A 17,628-nucleotide genomic window follows, 5' to 3' on the forward strand; every position below is an offset into this window, starting at 1 on the left:
TTTTGTTTTGCTTTGCCTTGCTTTTGCCATTAGTCCCCATCTTCAGAAGCAAAGTGACCCATCAACCTAGGTTAGAAGACTTGGCAAGTGTATGTATGGTATATATAACATAGGTTTTGAAAAAGACAAAGGCGTGCAGACATAAGGAATCAGACAAGGAGAAAAGAGTTTGAAAGTCAGTTGAGAAACAGTCTGTAACGCAGTGGGCCCCAAACCTTACATCTCTTTGCAACAATGTCAAGGAAATAATGCTTGGTAAATATAGAGAGAAACCTGCGCACACTGTAGCTCTGCAAGACTGACCTGAGGTTGGCTGCTGACATAGACATTGCTTTGATTCACTGACCTTTGACATGCCCCCTCAAGTTTCCGTCTTGCTAAGGTACAATAATGAGACATGTAAGCCGATGGCCAATTAGAAATGGTTCTTTTGGACACAGACTGACCTAATGTGTTTAGGTCAAATGAAACAAAAAGCTGGATGGACTTTCTAAGGGGCTTTGTCTGCTCCACAGAGAAGCTGAGAGACCTTTTTAGATCCAGCTGGTAGAGCAGTGGTTCACCAATATGGGTATAAGGATCGTGGGGAAATTAACAACTTGTTAAGGTCAAGCTAGAGAGAAAAACTTTTTCCTCCCCTCACCCTCCAGCTGCACAATGCTACTTTGTCTTTAAAAAAATTCAACAAAGTATGCTGAATTAATAACAAAGAGACCCAAACCAACTCAAGTACAAGAAATGCAAGCTTCTGTCAAACTCATACTTCAGCTCCAAAACAGCAACAAGCTACCATGGGATCTGGTCCATTCTGGAATCACATAACATATAGCAGCGACGTATACTGTTCTGAAATCATAGAATCACAGAACAGTTAATAGTTGGAAGGGACCTCAAAGATCATCTAGTTTCAACCCCCTGCCCTGGTTGCTCCAAGCCCCGTCCAACCTGGCCTTGAACCCCTCCAGGGATGGGGCAGCCACAGCTTCTCGGGGCACCCTGCCCCAGGGGATCACCACCCTGATAGTCAAGAATTTCTTCTTAATATCTCACCTAAATCTGCCCTCTTTTGGTTTAAAACCATCACTCCTCGTCCTATGGCTCCCCTCCCTGATCAAGAGTCCCTCCTCAGCTTTCCCAGAGCTCCTTTAGGCATTGAAAGGGCCTCTAAGGTCTCCCCAGACCCTTCTCTTCTCCAGGCTGAACCCCCTCAACTCTCTCAGTCTGTCTTCATAGGAGAGGTGCTCCAGCCCTCTGATAATCATAATCTGATGACATTAAATACAACCTTTATTCACATATTTCTGTACAAGTATAGCCATATTAAATATGCACCAAGTGTCAGACCTGTTATCTATATGCCATAACGGTGCTCAGCACATCCAAAGCCACCAGACTGCACTGAACAGTGGATGTTCCCAGCACTGCAGAGCTTTCAGAGTTCCACCTCGAGCTGTGGCTCCAACCAAGGTAACAGACAGCTGGGAATCAATGGAAAGCAAAGCGTCTTCCAATCCAGGCAAAGTGTCCAGAAAAATGTAAAATGCACACACAAGTTTGGACATCGGGGGAATGGGAGGAGATTAAAGATACAGCCAGATCAAGCCATTAAGCAAAACCCCCAAAGATGTATTACGATCACTGCAAATCCTTGTATCTTTTATTGCTATAGATTTGATGTACTTCTCTGATGATATAATTGCATACAAAATAGATGTTTCTAAAGCGTATTTCCACTGCTCGGTGTACAGAATCCCCCCAAAATTGCAGCACATTTCAGTCAATTTATTTTTTTTTTAAATTACTTAATATATATGAGAATGAAATTATTTGATACCTCTGTTTTTTCAAAATCCCCAAAAGACAGAGAAATCGACAACACAGCTTCAGTCAAAGAAAAATTTGCTTCACAAAAGTTTGGTTTCTACCTTCAATGAAACCACATTTGAGCTAAATAAACAGAGAAATCTGATTTTAAACACCCCAAAATAAGGGCTCCAAGTAGCTTTAAAACAGTTAAATGCCAAAGTGTTTGGCAATTCTATAATTGGAAAGTAGACAACAGTCTTTCAAAGCAGACCATGACATACCTTCAGTCCGCTAACAGACTCTGAATGCAGTTATTGAGAAGTCAGTGGGGAGTACGAGACAGAGATAAAACCACGAACAGAAAATGGGACTCTCTGATTCTGAACTTCAGCTTCAGAAAGGCATCAGGGCTCACAAAACGTCTACTGATACAGGCAGTGCTGCACCAGGAGAACTACAAATGACCAAAGCACTGCAGTGGATCATAGTGCAGGCAGGCCTTAAAAAAGCAGTGCCATTTCCTGGTAGTCCAAGGAAAGCCAGGCAGACCTGCGCAACCCAACGGAGGGAGAGGATTTACCAGCCAGAATGCAGTCTGAGATTTCCACACGGCGTTTGGGACCAATGCTGGTACCTCCACCCAGAGCCATGCTGTGCGAGTGTACCAGCCTGCCTGGCACTCCCGAGCGGTTCTCCGTACCGTGGTGCATCACACCGTGTAGGTACGTCCCAAGTCTGACTTTTCAGTTCCGACACATCCCCAAAAAAGTGATTTGCTACTAGCCAGCAAGGCATTGCTGAAGTAGCTCATGTCAGATATGTTATCCAGGATAACAACAGGAGACCTATCCCTCCCAAAAACCAGAAAAAAAAGGAAGGTGATAAGTTACTCGTTACTGGAATAAACTCTCCAGAAATGTGAAAACCTAGCAATGTTTTAGTGACTTTTTAACTAAAGGAAGGTGTAATTTGAGGATATCATTAAAAAACAAAAACACCTTTTGCCTGTGGAAAAAAGATGCTTTCTAGATTACTGGAAAAAGAGAATGACAATGATCTATCACACTCCATAATTATCTCTGTATATAAACAGTGCTTCCCCTAACAACTGTCCGTTCAGGTGAAATCTTTACCACCTATTTATTTTAAAGGACTAACTTCAGAAAATGAGTAAAATATATATTTACAGATATGTAAAGTTTACCCTGTAAACTGAATCAGGTTTTCTTCTGTTTAAATATGCATTAGTAATTTTTCTAGGGACCTTTTGTAATTGACTACAAATACTGTATATTAGAAGAGCAAAAAACACATTCCAGAATGTCTAGAAGGATCCTTCAGGTTATTTTATAAACCTCTAAATGAGCTGTTTCTACTGTACTGATAATAAAGCACTGACAACAGCCTATTGATAACAGCCATTAACTAGAGCCACACAGGGCTCTAGTAAGTAAAATAATGTTGAATACATTAATGCCAAGTACCCAACCATTTATATAAATTGTCTTATCCAGAAGCTTTCAGTAAGTTACATTCTCCTTACTGAAAGTTGAGGATGGTACCATTCATATTCCTCCTTCTTCCTAATTCTATGTAGTTAAGCTTCAAACGAGCCAATAACAGAGTGACTTGACCACCATGGTCCATTTGTGAAACGGAAAAAGCAGCCTTTACAAAAAAAAAAAAAAAAAAAAAGAAAAAAAAAGAAAAGAAAAAAAAAGAAAGAAAAATATTAAAATCTACTGTATCAGATATAAAATAAAGCTACCATGCTGTATCTATTAACAATTATTTGCTATCACTCCTAAGAATCCTCTGAAAACTATTTCTGTTGCTTTGAAATACTGTACCACAAATGAACAAGGGATGGAAATAGAGCCCCATTCAATCTCTACTATCATATTAAAGAAGGACCTTACACACACCACAGTGACCTCTCAACAGGTCAATCCTGCATTTCCCATTTGCAATTCAAACCCAAGACTGGAGCAGACCAAGGGCAAAATGGGCTCTTGATTATATTTAAGAGGTCACCATTGCTATGCAGAGTTGTAGGAAGCAGACCTCTCGCTTTATTGCATTTTTAAATTCTATCTTGTACAGAAGCTGCTCATATTTGGCAGCAAAAACTGGAAAAGGGATGTTTATATTTGACTTTTCCTTACCGGTAGCCTGCATACTTTTTGTATTAATAATGGAAAATAATATGTTAAAATGCAGCGGATGGTAAGTTCAGTTTAAAAATAACCTTAGGTTATCCTTAGAAGATGAAAGACTAGCATCCCAAACGTGGCAAAAACTATTTAATGATGCCAGAATTTCAAACAGCTAACACTTGCACACACTAGTAAGTAAGTACATGAAAAATACAATGTTGTCACATGAAAATTGGTGAGGATGCACTAACAGACTTGTCAACAGAGCAGCACAGACATTTAGATTAAAAATAATATGAGAGCGGTCAAAACAATTTTTGTTATTTTTATCACTTTAAACAGAGTAATACCTCATTTTAGAATTATCTTCCATTCAAATGGGAGAAAAGGATGAGATAGAAAAGAACAGACTTAATGAAGAAAGGAGAGGTAGAGCAGTATGTGTCAACTACTCACAGAAATATTTTAAGCTCTTGCGAAAGCGTATGTTGAACAATCATGTTTAACCACCTTACTTACAGAAATGCCACCTGATAAGGAAGACGAAACCAAATTGAGCCATTTATTTGTGTTGTGTGTGTTTTTTTAAAAAGAATGCTGCTTGAAGGACTAGAAAGACAATAATAGTAAAACAAAGCAATGAATGAATGGGACGTTTCTCAACCTTTTATACAAAAGTCACAGAATAGCATATAATTATATTAGTGTTTAAAATAGAGGAAAACAATCTGGTCATTTTACACAGCTCCAACTGCTTTAGAAATGCACATAAGAAGGCAAACATTTTATTATTCAAGAAGGTTATGTCCAGAAGTGAAACACATGGAATTACACAAATTTCCACGTACAGGAAAACTGCTTCAAGTTTCTAAGATCTTCATATTATACCTAAAGTGGCCGCATATAAAGTAGTAAGTGTAATAAGATAAAATAGCATTAAAAGCACCTGAAGCAACTTTATCTTCCTCAAGAATCTGCTAGAATATTTCAAGAGCAAACAGCATTTGGCTGGACACACAGTTAATTTCATCAGTTCATAACCTGGCTGCAGAATAATCCCTTTGCATTAAACTTTTGTTGACGTGTTCAGGTAGATTTCTGTTTGTGCCACAGGAATACATTTGCAGCACTATTTTAAGATAAATTTAAGAAGAAATTTACTGAGATAGCATAGATTAAGAAAACCCCAAACTATTATGCAACAAATTGAATAAAAACCTCTGATAGGAACTTCATTTCTATATCCAGTTCTATCTTGGTTTCCCAAAAGACTCTAATATCTCTGTTTCAAAGAAGAAACAATATCTGAAACAAACCTAAGGCAGAGTTAACCATTCATTCATAAGGTATGTATCGATACGACGGTGCTTCTGGCTTAAAAGGAGCAGTTAGTATTGGAAAACACATTCGTCAAACACAATTCAGCATTCTTGGAATTGTACTGTTTACAATCAGAGACAGATTTGGAAAACAACAAACAGTTTGAGCATTTTTTTTCTGCAATAATTCAAATTTGAAATGAACACCAACTCTAATTTAATTCCTTTATGGCTAAACTTTGCAGTAGAAACTCATGAAACATATAAATCCTGTTCCTTGTGACTGACCCTGTACTGTTTTCCCTGAGAGATTACTGTAGAAATAACAACAATTTGCCATTTGCAAAAAGTTCACTGCCATTACTGTAGGAAAGATCTCCCAGTTCACATAAAGTCCCGTTCCACAATGCCCCGGCACAAAGGACAGGAGAGGGACCACTCCAGATAGAACACTCAATTTTCTGGCTTTTGTGGGTTTAAGTCAGAGCCTTAATGTATTTGAAGACGGGGTTTTTTGTCTGTGAATATTTATAACAGTGTGAAAAATCCGGGACAGCTGGTAATGCATTTTGAAGTGTGCTAACAACACTGTATCAAACAGCTTCCTATTGATCACATAATGCTTTTCGTGGCTAAGTATTTCATACATGGTGCTTATACATTTTGAATAAGAACTTCAAGTACCTTTTGCTTCAAGCGGTTTTTCACTTCTTTTATTCCCATTTTTGCATGATCTTTTGCCTGCATGAAAAATTAATTTAAGTTAAAATCCCCTTCTATTTCCAGCAGTGACAACGCTTGATTTCAGTTCAAGATTCACTTTCTCTAGTTACTAAAAATGGCAAAGAAAAAATTGTAACAGGATACTGAAAACGTATTAAAACAAACAAAGCTAAAAAAAAACCCCAAAATACCCACCCACCCACACATTCATTGCTCTGTTTTGATGCCATAGACATCTTTCATCTTTTTGCACTCCACAAGTATTTATCTTTGCTATACGTTAACAATCAACAGAAAGAGCAAGCCTGCAAACTTTCTCCTTGCAATACTCCAGATGCCAGCTCCATTTAGTAGAGCTAATCTCATTTTACTCATCTTTCTCAGGCTGGAGGAAGGCAGGAGAAAATAAAAGTTTGAATAGTTATCTCAAGGCTTTTTGTAGCATTATTTCCTAAAATTGAGCTTAGAAGAAATCCTTGCTTGTTTCTATGCAGTTTTATCTTGCACAGTGAAACTGGCAGCCACAAAGGACACACAGTAACATAGTCGCTGTTTGTTAAGAGGACTGAAAACATTTTCATTTAAAGAATAACTCAGTCAGTTGGGCTCTAAATGAGCAGGTATAAGAAATCTCTAGGGAAAAATTAATTGACATTTAGAAAAGATGGAAACAATTTGGAAAATGAGAGGATTCCCTTATTTCGACGAAGCTGCAAGCAGGGAAACCTGAGGCAACAATGATTTCCAACAGAGTAATGATGAGATGGTAGAGCTGCTTAGTAAAGCATACAGGCACTATTTCCCAGAAATAGTTCTATGTAATAAATAGAATTTATCATCTATACTTTCAAAAGAAATCACAAGTTCCCTTTCTCTTTTGCATTTCAATTATGTTTAAATTTCAAAATTACTTTTCCATTTAAATTTGAAATTTAGATGAACGTGTATTTTAAGTAATTTTGTGAGTCCAATAAAAATGAATTTAAGTCTTGAGTTTCATTTGAAAGGTTAAAATGTAATTGTGATTAGACTCTTATCTCAGTAGTAAGCCAGTACTTGATACTTACAAACTTATAGACAGTCTTCATGGCAGGGTTAGCCTTGGTCTTTACTGTATTTAAAATGGCCCCACTTCCTTTCTATAATTATAGGAACAATGGCATAAATTTTATCAAAGCTCTTTAAAGCAAACGGCAATCTCAAATCCACCATTCTTAACTTAAAATAACAAAGCATTAACTATGCTTAGTAGCAGAGCTGAACATTAAAACGGTAAATTTAAAGAAATAGAAAACAAGTAAAAATGTATTATATGTTTCTCCAGTTTTCCAGAGGAACATCAATTCTGTTCAAAACAGCAGTTTTCAAATGAGAAATGTCGGGATCTCCTAATATCAAGAGCCCTTGTCCTACAGGTCGTCTCACAAAACAGTGTTCTATGACTGTTCCACTCACCCCCACAGGTGTCCTGCCCATTGCACTAAAATCCTAAACAAGTTTAAGACAAAAGCATCCTACCAAATACTCAATGTCTGGGGCAGAAAATTCAGTTTCAGGAAAACCTGTACGTGCAGTCTGAAGGAGGAAGATCTTTTTTTATTTTACTTTTCATGATCCCACAATACTATTTATCAAAAGCATGCTGCCTTTTTAAGATCTAAGTAGTCAATAAAAGGATAAATTGAGGGAAAATGAAATCTAACTACAGTCATAAACATTAATTCTAGAAAAGCTGAATTGCATGTGGTGAACATAATAAAAGTCATAAGACAGTAATATGTCAGACAGAATAATCTGTTAGTCTGGTCGGTGTTTTACACATCTTCCAAACACCATTGACTATCGCTCTACAGCACCTTATTTGATAAGGAGATGGGTAAAATCCAACGAATAAAATCTTGGATAATTTTATATTTTCTTATTGCAGTGCAAAATTATATTTCCAGAGATCAGAGGCAATCGGATGCAAATGGTTTTAAGATTTACTACTTCTGTTACTACCTGACAACTAATCCTCAACAAAAATTATAAACTGCTGAATTTAATCACAAGTATTTTTATATTCACTCTCAGCCACTCCCTTTTCTTATAATTTTAAAATTATTTGTCATCCTACATATTTATATATTTATAATATTATGTATATGTATTTACCCATCTAAGAATATAATGGATTTTTTTGCATTATTGTTACAAAATATGTTTAATTCTAAATTATCAAGATAATAATATTGAGCTGAATATATTGTGTAAGGAACACAATTCCATTCATAACCAGGAAAAGAGGCAAACAGAATGCTGCAAAACTCAATTCTGTCAGAAAACAATTCATTCTTTTCTACTGATTCAAACCCGTAAACCAGAAATATGCTACTTTTCAATACATCACGTTTTATGCATCAAAAGAGACTTAAAATCAGCTGTCTACTATCACCTATAATAACATTCTCTGAAAGTATTTAAATTTTTAATTTATACAACCAGAGCACTAAACCAAAGAGATATAAAAAACGTCCCAAACAGTGCTGTCCCCATTCAGCACTTCACACCATTTAGCTTTATAAAGAGCTTTTTGCTGTGGCAATTTTCCCTTTTCTTTTCTATTGAAAGAAAAGAAAAACCACATTATTTTCTAAAATGACATTAACTTATTTCCAGCTGTCTCCAAGACATTAAAAGTGGATTTCAAAAACTTGATAATTCCCATGGTGATTTTTTTTTTTAGCGTATTTTTTCTTCTGTTCTTTCTTGCACCCGAAGAACACACTAGTTTCCCAAAAATAAACTCAAGTTGGTCACAGGTGAACACTGCAGGCAACAGGTTAGTTCTGTTCACAAGGACAGAGATTAACAGCCACCCGGAACTGCACAATGGCCCAGCAAGAATCAGAATGTCTGTTTGAAGAATATTGTGCTCTTACCCTGACTGTGGAGAGCCACTGGTGGTACAATTTGTCGCTACCTAGAGAGAATCACAAAAACAAACAAACTGTAACTCTCTACTGAAAAGAAAACAAGGCAGAAATGTGAAGAGCTAGCACTTGCTGGTTCTAGGAGCATGAACAGAACAGAAACAGAACAGGAGAACCAGGCTTTGCTTTTAATGGAAACACAATAACAAAAAATGGACTAGATAGCTACAATTTTTCTTTTACTTGCTAGGGGGCACTTCTATTTTATCTGGGTTTGTCTTGCAGACATTTGAGAACCCTGAGGTTCTTTTTAAAGATTGCTAAAAGAAATTGAGGTGGTTCTGGGTAAAGCCAAAGTTTTTCAGTATCCTCCATTACAAGAACTCTTTTAGTTGTACTTTAGCCAACTGGTAAAGGTGAGGTTTTGCAAGACTGAACAGACTTTATTCACACTACAATACATTACTCAGTTCTTGACAGAGGAAAGAACACAAATTTAAGACGCTTCATCCTACAGGGGTCATTGCAGCTTCAGTTATTTACCTGAGTAACCGCAATGACCCATTACATCATGATGGCCCACAAACAGTAAGTCAAGAACAGTGTCTGAAATGACTTTAAAATACTGCATTTCTTACCCGCATATTCTCCCATATTTATCTCTTCTTCAAACACATCACTGAAGCCCTCTCCAGAGTTAAGAAGATCCAGACGGCCATCAATGAACTACATCAGCATTAAAAGAGAGTGGAAACAAATCAACCATCCCATCCTTTATCTTTTCAGAAGGACTTTGCTTTGCATTTGCTAGAATAACCTCAATGTTCTTATCGGGTAGGGACTCTAAATAGAATGTAAATGCAACCAAAATTGGCAAAATGGCATTTGCCATTTACCATGGCAAAAAGGTATGCTGCTTCACCAAAACCCCCAGCATTCCTCCCTTTCTCTATACAAATATGTTTTCAGCTTCCCTGAAGCAGTAATACCGTGTTTTACAGTAGTATGCTTTCTGTACAGAGCTTGCAGCAGATATATCGGGTCTCGGTATGCTCAGATCAAAACTGAGCACAGAGAAAACCATATACCTCTTAAAATACAGAAAGCCTTATCACCCGAATCTGAGAAAAGCCAGCAAACCGGAATTAAGGTGCTACACTACATGAATTTTCCTCATTATGCCGCTGAAAGACCAAGGAATATAGGGACAGCCCTCAAAAAATCCCAGTTGTATTGTTAAAGAATCTGCTTCTACATTAGAGCAATTAAGCCAGTACCTGCTTGAAGAGCTGGAGCTGAATGGCATTCTGAAGAAACTGCCTCATGACAGCAGAACGATGGGACACAAATGTTTCTTCACAAAAAGTGATGGGTTCACCCTGTGGAGTTCAGAGCATTAAACACTGAAAAAGCTTTGTCAGAATCCATTTGAATCCACTGTCTACTTCCCTGCCAAAATACACAGCTCAGTACGGCAGGCCTTACACAACACTGAGGAAACGGTAGTTTATTCCCAGGTTTCAACCATGGGACTGAGCAACAGGTTGGAAACTGGCAAATTGTGCATCATCAAAACAAAACACATTCACTTTATGCACATTTTGCTAATGCTGGTGAAGGAGCTTTCGTCATCCAAAACAGGCAATTTTACTTAATGTCCCCAAAACATGACACTCAGTCATCTGAATTTTGTGTATTCTGCTTATCTGCCTGGGCAGACCCGGCCAGTTAACCTGCACATTCCTAGTTCCAAAGAAAAAGAGTGTATTTGGCAGATTAGACTTTCATATATCAAATGAGAGAAATTTCCCTTTTTCATAACATCGTTGGCAAAAGACATAAATTGTTTTGCAGCTCTACTTTTATCTTATTTTAATGAGTTATGTTAATGCTGAAGTCTGCTGTGCATCTGCCATAAGGGCACAAATTTCCTCCACACTTAAATCTACAAATAATCAATGTAGCAAGCAAATATATTTATTGAATTAAAAACAAGAAAGTAACAAAGAATGATAAAATTATACTGATGTATAATTAGTATCGAGGCTTCATATTAAAATCTATTTGGACTCTTCATCTGTTGAGTGTTAAAAATCAACATTAGAGAGCAAAAACCCCTAAAGCACTCCCCTTAAAAGAGTGGTATCCTTCCATTTCCAAGAGCTTTTTATATTGGCAATCTCGTGTACCACCGGCAGTGTAAAGCTAGGATAACATGGCCACTAAAACGACTGTGCTCAGAAAAATCCCACACCGCAGCATTGCTTTGAGCATATTGGGTTTTCCCTACCAAGACCTTTAAGATCATTTAGTCCAACCACCACCGTCAACCTAATGCAGCCAAACCCACCACTAAACCAATCCTCAAAATTATGTTGGGCAAATTGTGATGACACTCACGTTTCCTAAAATCCATAGGTATTCACCTTTTTCCCTATCGATCAAATGTCCTCCTTGACACATCTCCTACTGAGGTCTGGAACTGCCCCAGAGTTCTCAACCTGACAGCCGATACGCACTGCCAATGGCCTGTCCTTCAACATAACTGACCTCACCATTGTCATCAAATGCTGCAAACAGTTGTATCAGATTTTAACATAATTTATGAGGAAAGCGAAGGAACTATTTGGCTTCAAATAATCAGACTGCAGTAATAAAATTAGTCCTGGTCTCCAATGAATTGAACAACCAGAATCACCAAGATGATACACCATGTACCTCACCTCTGACCCAGCAGTCAACAAATGCCAGAGGTGACAGATTGTTCTTAGCACGAGGAAAAGGATCAATTGCAAATGACTGTCTAAGCACAGGATGGGTCTCTTTCAAAGAGGGAAGAAGTCACTCTTAGGATAGTTTCTTTAACCTTTTCCTTGGGCCAATGAATTTCCATTTTCCAATTTGTGAAAGAAAGCAGGTTTCTTATGTGACAACTACAATTTTAGGATAACTCATTTAAAAAAAAATAATAACCTGTCTTTGATTTACTCTAGCAGGTTATTTACAGGAAAAAACAACATCACTACAATCAAACAAAGGTTCTGTCTCAAAAATCAAGGTATGTACCGCCTGGAAGATTTCAATGCATTCAAATCACAGAATCATAGAATGGTTAGAGTTGGAAAGGACCCTAAAGTTCATCCCACCCCACCACTGCCCCGGGCAGGGACCCCTCCCCCCAGCCCAGGTTGCTCCAAGCCCCGTCCAACCTGGCCTTGAACCTCTCCAGGAATGGGGCAGCCACAGCTTCTCGGGGCAACCTGCCCCAGGGGCTCACCACCCGCACACCAAAGAATTTCTTCCTGATACCTAATCAAAATCAAGCCTCTTCAAGCCATTACCACTTGTCCTATCTCTACATGCCCCTGTAAAAAGTCCCTCTGCAGCTCTCTTGTAGGCCCCCTTCAGATACTGGAAAGTTGCTATAAGGTCTCCCCAGAGCCTTCTCTTCTCCAGGCCAATGAAATGATTAACAGCTGATCACGCACTCCTGTTAGTAGATGGCAGAGAGGGACAGAACTGCTGCGTGACATGGAAGTGTCAGAACAAGACTTTGAACAAGAGGTAACTTGGCAAATGGAAAAAGCCATTAGTTGATTTGGAGATGGGGCTGACAATTTGGACTAATATAAGCTCCCCAGGCAAGAACTTAATATCTTACATTCAGTTATGGCCATCCCACTTGAGATTTGTTTATACTCTGACAGGTACCAGGAAGTGAAGGTCAGGATAGTACAGAGCACTACAATTAGTAAGAATCTTAGGAAATTGCAAATGCATCTGTTACTACAGAAGTTGCAGCGATGGACACTTTCCCAGCGGGGCCTAGGAAACAGTACAACAAACAACAGGATGCAGTGTCTACTTGACCAGTACGAAAAAGGCTTTCCCATCAAATTCAGCTACCAGAACACAATAAAAGATGCCTGAAAAATATTTGTGTCTGACATAGATACAATCTTGAGTGTGGACAGAGCTGGGAGCAATACATGAAGAAAAGCACAGATTAGTCCATGACCAGAGAAGTTGTTCACCAGAGGAAGGTTTAGCTTTCATTTAAGCCTCACTTACAAAACACTTTAAAGGAAAGAAGCAACCCTCCCTACAATCTACGGGAACCCAAAATTTCTCCCACAGCCAGAGCGGAGTACGAATATTGTGGAAAGAACGATGTCCTGCCAAAGAGAGGCCTCCTCTGCCCCGCTGTGCACCCAGCACGCTGCCACCAGCCTCTCCTCTTACCGTCCCGCTACGTACCGCCCCTAGAGACACGTGCCACAGCTGGGGGGGCCCAGTATTATCATCATGTTAACACACTTCCTTCCCCAAAGTATTAATGATTGACTTCGTTCATTAGGTTGATTAGACCTTTTGACTTCTGTAGAGACAATTCAGGCTCAACTGCTGCTAGATGATAGGAAAAACTTTAATCATCGAGGTCAAGCGTGAGCTTTGCAGCTTAGAATGCATTAGTACCTTCCATCCTCCATGACCTCCAGAAGGGTGCACACACTGTTGCTAACCCCCATCCACAGCTTCATTACAAAAAACACAAGATGGACAATAAGACCATTTTCTTGACAGATTTAGTTAACTGTAAATTATAAAGCTAACCAGCTCCGATTTTACAGACAGATGACATTATACATGAGGGGACATGCTAAGAACTGCAGATATTTTGTGAAATGAATTGTCTCGCTCACATGTAAAACAATTATAATAACTTGTCTCGATAAACCCATCAACTCCTAAACTTGCTGTTTCCAAAAATTAGCATTTAGGCCTTGATTCTTCAACACCTTAAATATCCACTGTTTCTCTCTCCAACTATAAATGCATAACAGAAGCTAAGATATGGCATTGCAAATGCTCTAAATATGTGCACAATGCAACTCTATGAGGAATATGATCTGCAGTATTAGATAATTCATATATTTCAAGATTGGATCACAAAATTATTTTTAATACAAAATTTTACACATTTCAAAGACATTTAATCTGCAATCTTAACCAAGAGAAGTAACTTTCAAATACAAGACTTAAGATTTAAGAGTCCCAGATGCATTGAAAAAATAGGTGCCTTTGCAAATCTCCCTTTACATGAATATTTTACATTCTTATGGCATAACAAAGTTCATCAGGGCAGTGCTGCTATCTCACAATCCCTTAAAAAGCTGAAAAGTTTCAGCCCACATTTGATCTGTTGCCAGCCCTATTTTAAAATTGGAATTCTGTTACATTCTATAATAATGTTTAAAACTACTTAAGGCAGTAAGTGAAAAATTAAAGGAGTCTAGGACTTATTGCAGACTGTCGTAGAGCTTCCTGCAACCTGCTGTACTAATTTAAGAAGCCATAATGCAAACTGAAAGATAAAGCCAGATTTTCATTAGCTACGCTAATGAATGTGAAAAATTTCACCGTGATCCCCCATCTTCCGAGGAAATCACCTTTCCTCAGAAAGAAAAAACTTTCTTTCAGGAGAGAGTACAGGACCTCGTGCAGACAGTTACTGTCAGTGAGAGAAGTATCATATCGCAATTGTCTGGCTTACCACGCTAGCTAACTGGTTATGGCGATAACTTTCACATATAAAGGACTAAAACTATGTGGGACAGAAGACAGCACAAAGTAGAGAAGGACCTGGAGGAAGGGACAGAGGTAAACACCACTGATGCCTTAGCACATGTGTGTCTTTCCAGCAGGAACTCATGGAAGTCTGAACACTCCCAGTCCTGCAAGAGCTGAGACACCAAAGTGTGTACCTGGATAATGGGGCTTTAAAGCCAGCATGTGACTGCTGGAGAAAACATTAAGATAATAAAGACAGGGTTCAAATCAGGTCAACAGGGAGAGTCTCTTGCACAAGCAAAGATTTCACAAAACTTGATTCTAAGGGTAAAAAAACCAACCAACAACCCAAACCTGAAGACTTTGTTTAGACAACCCTAAAAGTTATGCCATGGAAGATATATGTAATCTCTTTTGCATTATCATGGTCAGCATGTGGTGCAGGGTAATGAATTTTGTGCTGCTGTATGCATGCCTTTAAACCACGTAGGTGCTCTTAATAAATACACAAGCCATTAGAGCTGCTCTGTAAACCAGCCACGAAATGAGAAAATGTGGGTGGAATTTAAAGGTGCAGAACAAGATGACAATCTGACAGGCTACAAGCTGTACGTCTAGTGTCAGTATTCTGTGCAGCAAAACCCCAAATATACAGCAAGAACAACGACATGCAAGAGATTAATATATCACTGTTTTATTACTACCTAGGTGTTGCAAATAACCACATCCTTTACTAAAATTGGTTATGTCGCAAATGATAAAGTAAAGCCTGTAGGAATATTGTAGGAATCATCATCCTTAATTCCATCCAGAATTATAACAAAACTAAGATAGGAGAATGATCTTACTGATCTGGGTATATATGTCAGTGACGGATACAGCAGCAACCAAAGGCAAGCAACTGCTTTGCAGACCTTTCAAGAACTGTGATTACAATGTCAAGGAAAAATTAGCTCATCACAGCTGAAGAAGGATCATCAGTCAGCCAGCAGGATTCCATAAAGAAAATCTGAAATTGGTGACAGACACCTGATAGGACATTGGCTCATTCAGCTTGCAATTGCAACGACAAATAACCTCCCCATAACTAGTATATATGTTCAGCACGAGAAAGCTCTTTGCATCTGCTTCAGTCATAATGGAATCAAGAAAGCATAGATCAAATACTCTGCATTAAGCAAATGATACCACAGCTTTATTAGCATTTCAAGATGCTGCTCAGGAACAAAGAAATCACGTGCTCAGAGATTTGACCACACTTCTAAAGAAAACTAAATTAAGACTGTTCAAAAAGAGACTACCAGTTCCGATAAATTAGTATTGCTAAGTGTAATCTTGAAAAGCATTTAAAAAATATGTATTTACCAACAAAGACTCTACCATCCAAACACTTACTGTCTCTCGTAAATGCCCATTTCCATTATCTTTCCGATTGCAGACTGTTTTTCATGTTCCGGACTAGGGTATATAACCTCTGGTAGAGAAACATCAAAAGTGAATATCTCTACCACTTTTTTTTTTTTTTTTTTAATAGATTTACAGTATCAATACTTTTCATAGATACTTTTTATAAGATTTACAGTATCAAACAAAATGGGCCATTTCTCTAAATTCTCAACCCTTGCAATTGCTGGTGAATGGGAATTTCTGACAGCTGTCATTCTTCTGCATGTGAGAACTCATGTAATAAGTTGTAATAACATCACTGAACAAGAAATAAAAGGGAGAAAGGTGATTGCAAGCCAGTCGAATCACTGACACCGATCGTAACACTTAATCCCATCAACACCCCCTTCAAAATGTCATGTGCCAAAACTTAGCTTATACCTGTGCTGTGGCTGCTGGGCAGAGGCAGACACAGCAGGCTGCGTTCCGCTACACAGCATTACCCTTACACGGCTTGGGGGGGCTTTCTCTTACAAAACATTCCGCGACTGGCAGATCCCGTGAGGTGAGACAGACATGTTCTGCAGTGCATGAAACAACTTAAACAACATGCTTCCCCAAACTCCTAACTTGGATGCAATGGTCACAGAAGTATTTTTTCTGATTGTACGGCAAAGAAGTAGAATGCACCTTGCACTAACAAGCAAAAACAGAGAAAGCTCGCAAAAATGTGGAATTGTTTGAGGTTACTGGCTGTAACCCGGTTTTCTCATGTAGATATTGGAACTTAATAGATCTCAAAATTTTACCTTGTAAGCATTTTTAAAATTGTCACATAATTCCCTTTATTCCCAACCAGAGCTCTGAGTTAGACTGCGGCAAAGAAAGCAGACTCATATCAACAAACACATTCTTGATCAAAACCTAAGTTAAAGTAAAGCATCCTCAAAAAGGACACTTATCTTTTTCCTACAACCACTGAAGATATTATCAATATTTACCAGCAGGCTGTGAACTAGGAGGAAGCAATTTAAACACACAACTCAACCTTAAATGAGAAATCATAACATGCAGATATTCAGACTTCATCAAAATCTATTTTAACACTGTAATTAGAACTCTGTGGCCTGTGCTTCTTTTAGAACTCCGGTAACACATGTATTATTCTAATGCAATGCATTATTAAGCTGCAGTCAATTCTTCAATGTCCAAAATGCCTTCAGATCAAAAAATCTTAGGTGTATTAAAATTACTATGAAAATTGTGTAGAAAAAATAAAGAATAAGATTTATTTCCATTAAAACATTGAAGCTCAGATACTGATAGATCTGGCGAAAGTTAAAAAACCCTCCTTTACACATAATTTCAGATGGCAATATCCAACACCATTACAGAATCTGACAAACTTTGCATAAAAATAACTTCAGATAAAAGAAGAAACTAATGAAAAATGAGTAACTGGAAAAAAAAAATATGTCACATGGCAATCTTTTTGCTTCTGCTTTCTAACCCTTTCAGTTTATTAGGATACCTGGCATTTTCATGGTCCTCCCAGTAAAATGACACATACTCATATTCACAAATAACAAAAGCCCTTTACTGTAATAGAGCAAGCCATCTCTCAAAGTGTTTATACGGCTAATTCAAGCCATTGCCTGCCCCCATTTCTGAATCACCTCCATCAACTGGCCCTAAGCAACTGATACAGCCTCATGTGTCCGGGACTCAAGCAACAAACCTGGAAGATAAAGTGCA

General features: G+C 38.2%; 1 protein-coding gene across 1 annotated transcript in view; it reads right to left on the reverse strand.

Annotated features, from left to right (window-relative positions):
- DENND1A (DENN/MADD domain containing 1A) overlaps positions 1–17,628 on the reverse strand; it is a gene marked incomplete at its 5' end in the record, with an annotated part of 202,056 nt that overhangs the window by 35,731 nt on the left and 148,697 nt on the right. Inside the window, 5 exons of the mRNA XM_009892358.1 lie at positions 5,966–6,022; positions 7,072–7,143; positions 8,926–8,966; positions 9,555–9,642; positions 10,194–10,295. Coding sequence (XP_009890660.1) covers positions 5,966–6,022; positions 7,072–7,143; positions 8,926–8,966; positions 9,555–9,642; positions 10,194–10,295 — 360 coding nt within the window. The remainder of the gene's footprint in view (positions 1–5,965; positions 6,023–7,071; positions 7,144–8,925; positions 8,967–9,554; positions 9,643–10,193; positions 10,296–17,628) is intronic.

Source organism: Charadrius vociferus, unplaced genomic scaffold, assembly GCF_000708025.1.
Source record: "Charadrius vociferus isolate BGI_N301 unplaced genomic scaffold, ASM70802v2 scaffold549, whole genome shotgun sequence".
Lineage (NCBI taxonomy): Eukaryota > Metazoa > Chordata > Aves > Charadriiformes > Charadriidae > Charadrius > Charadrius vociferus.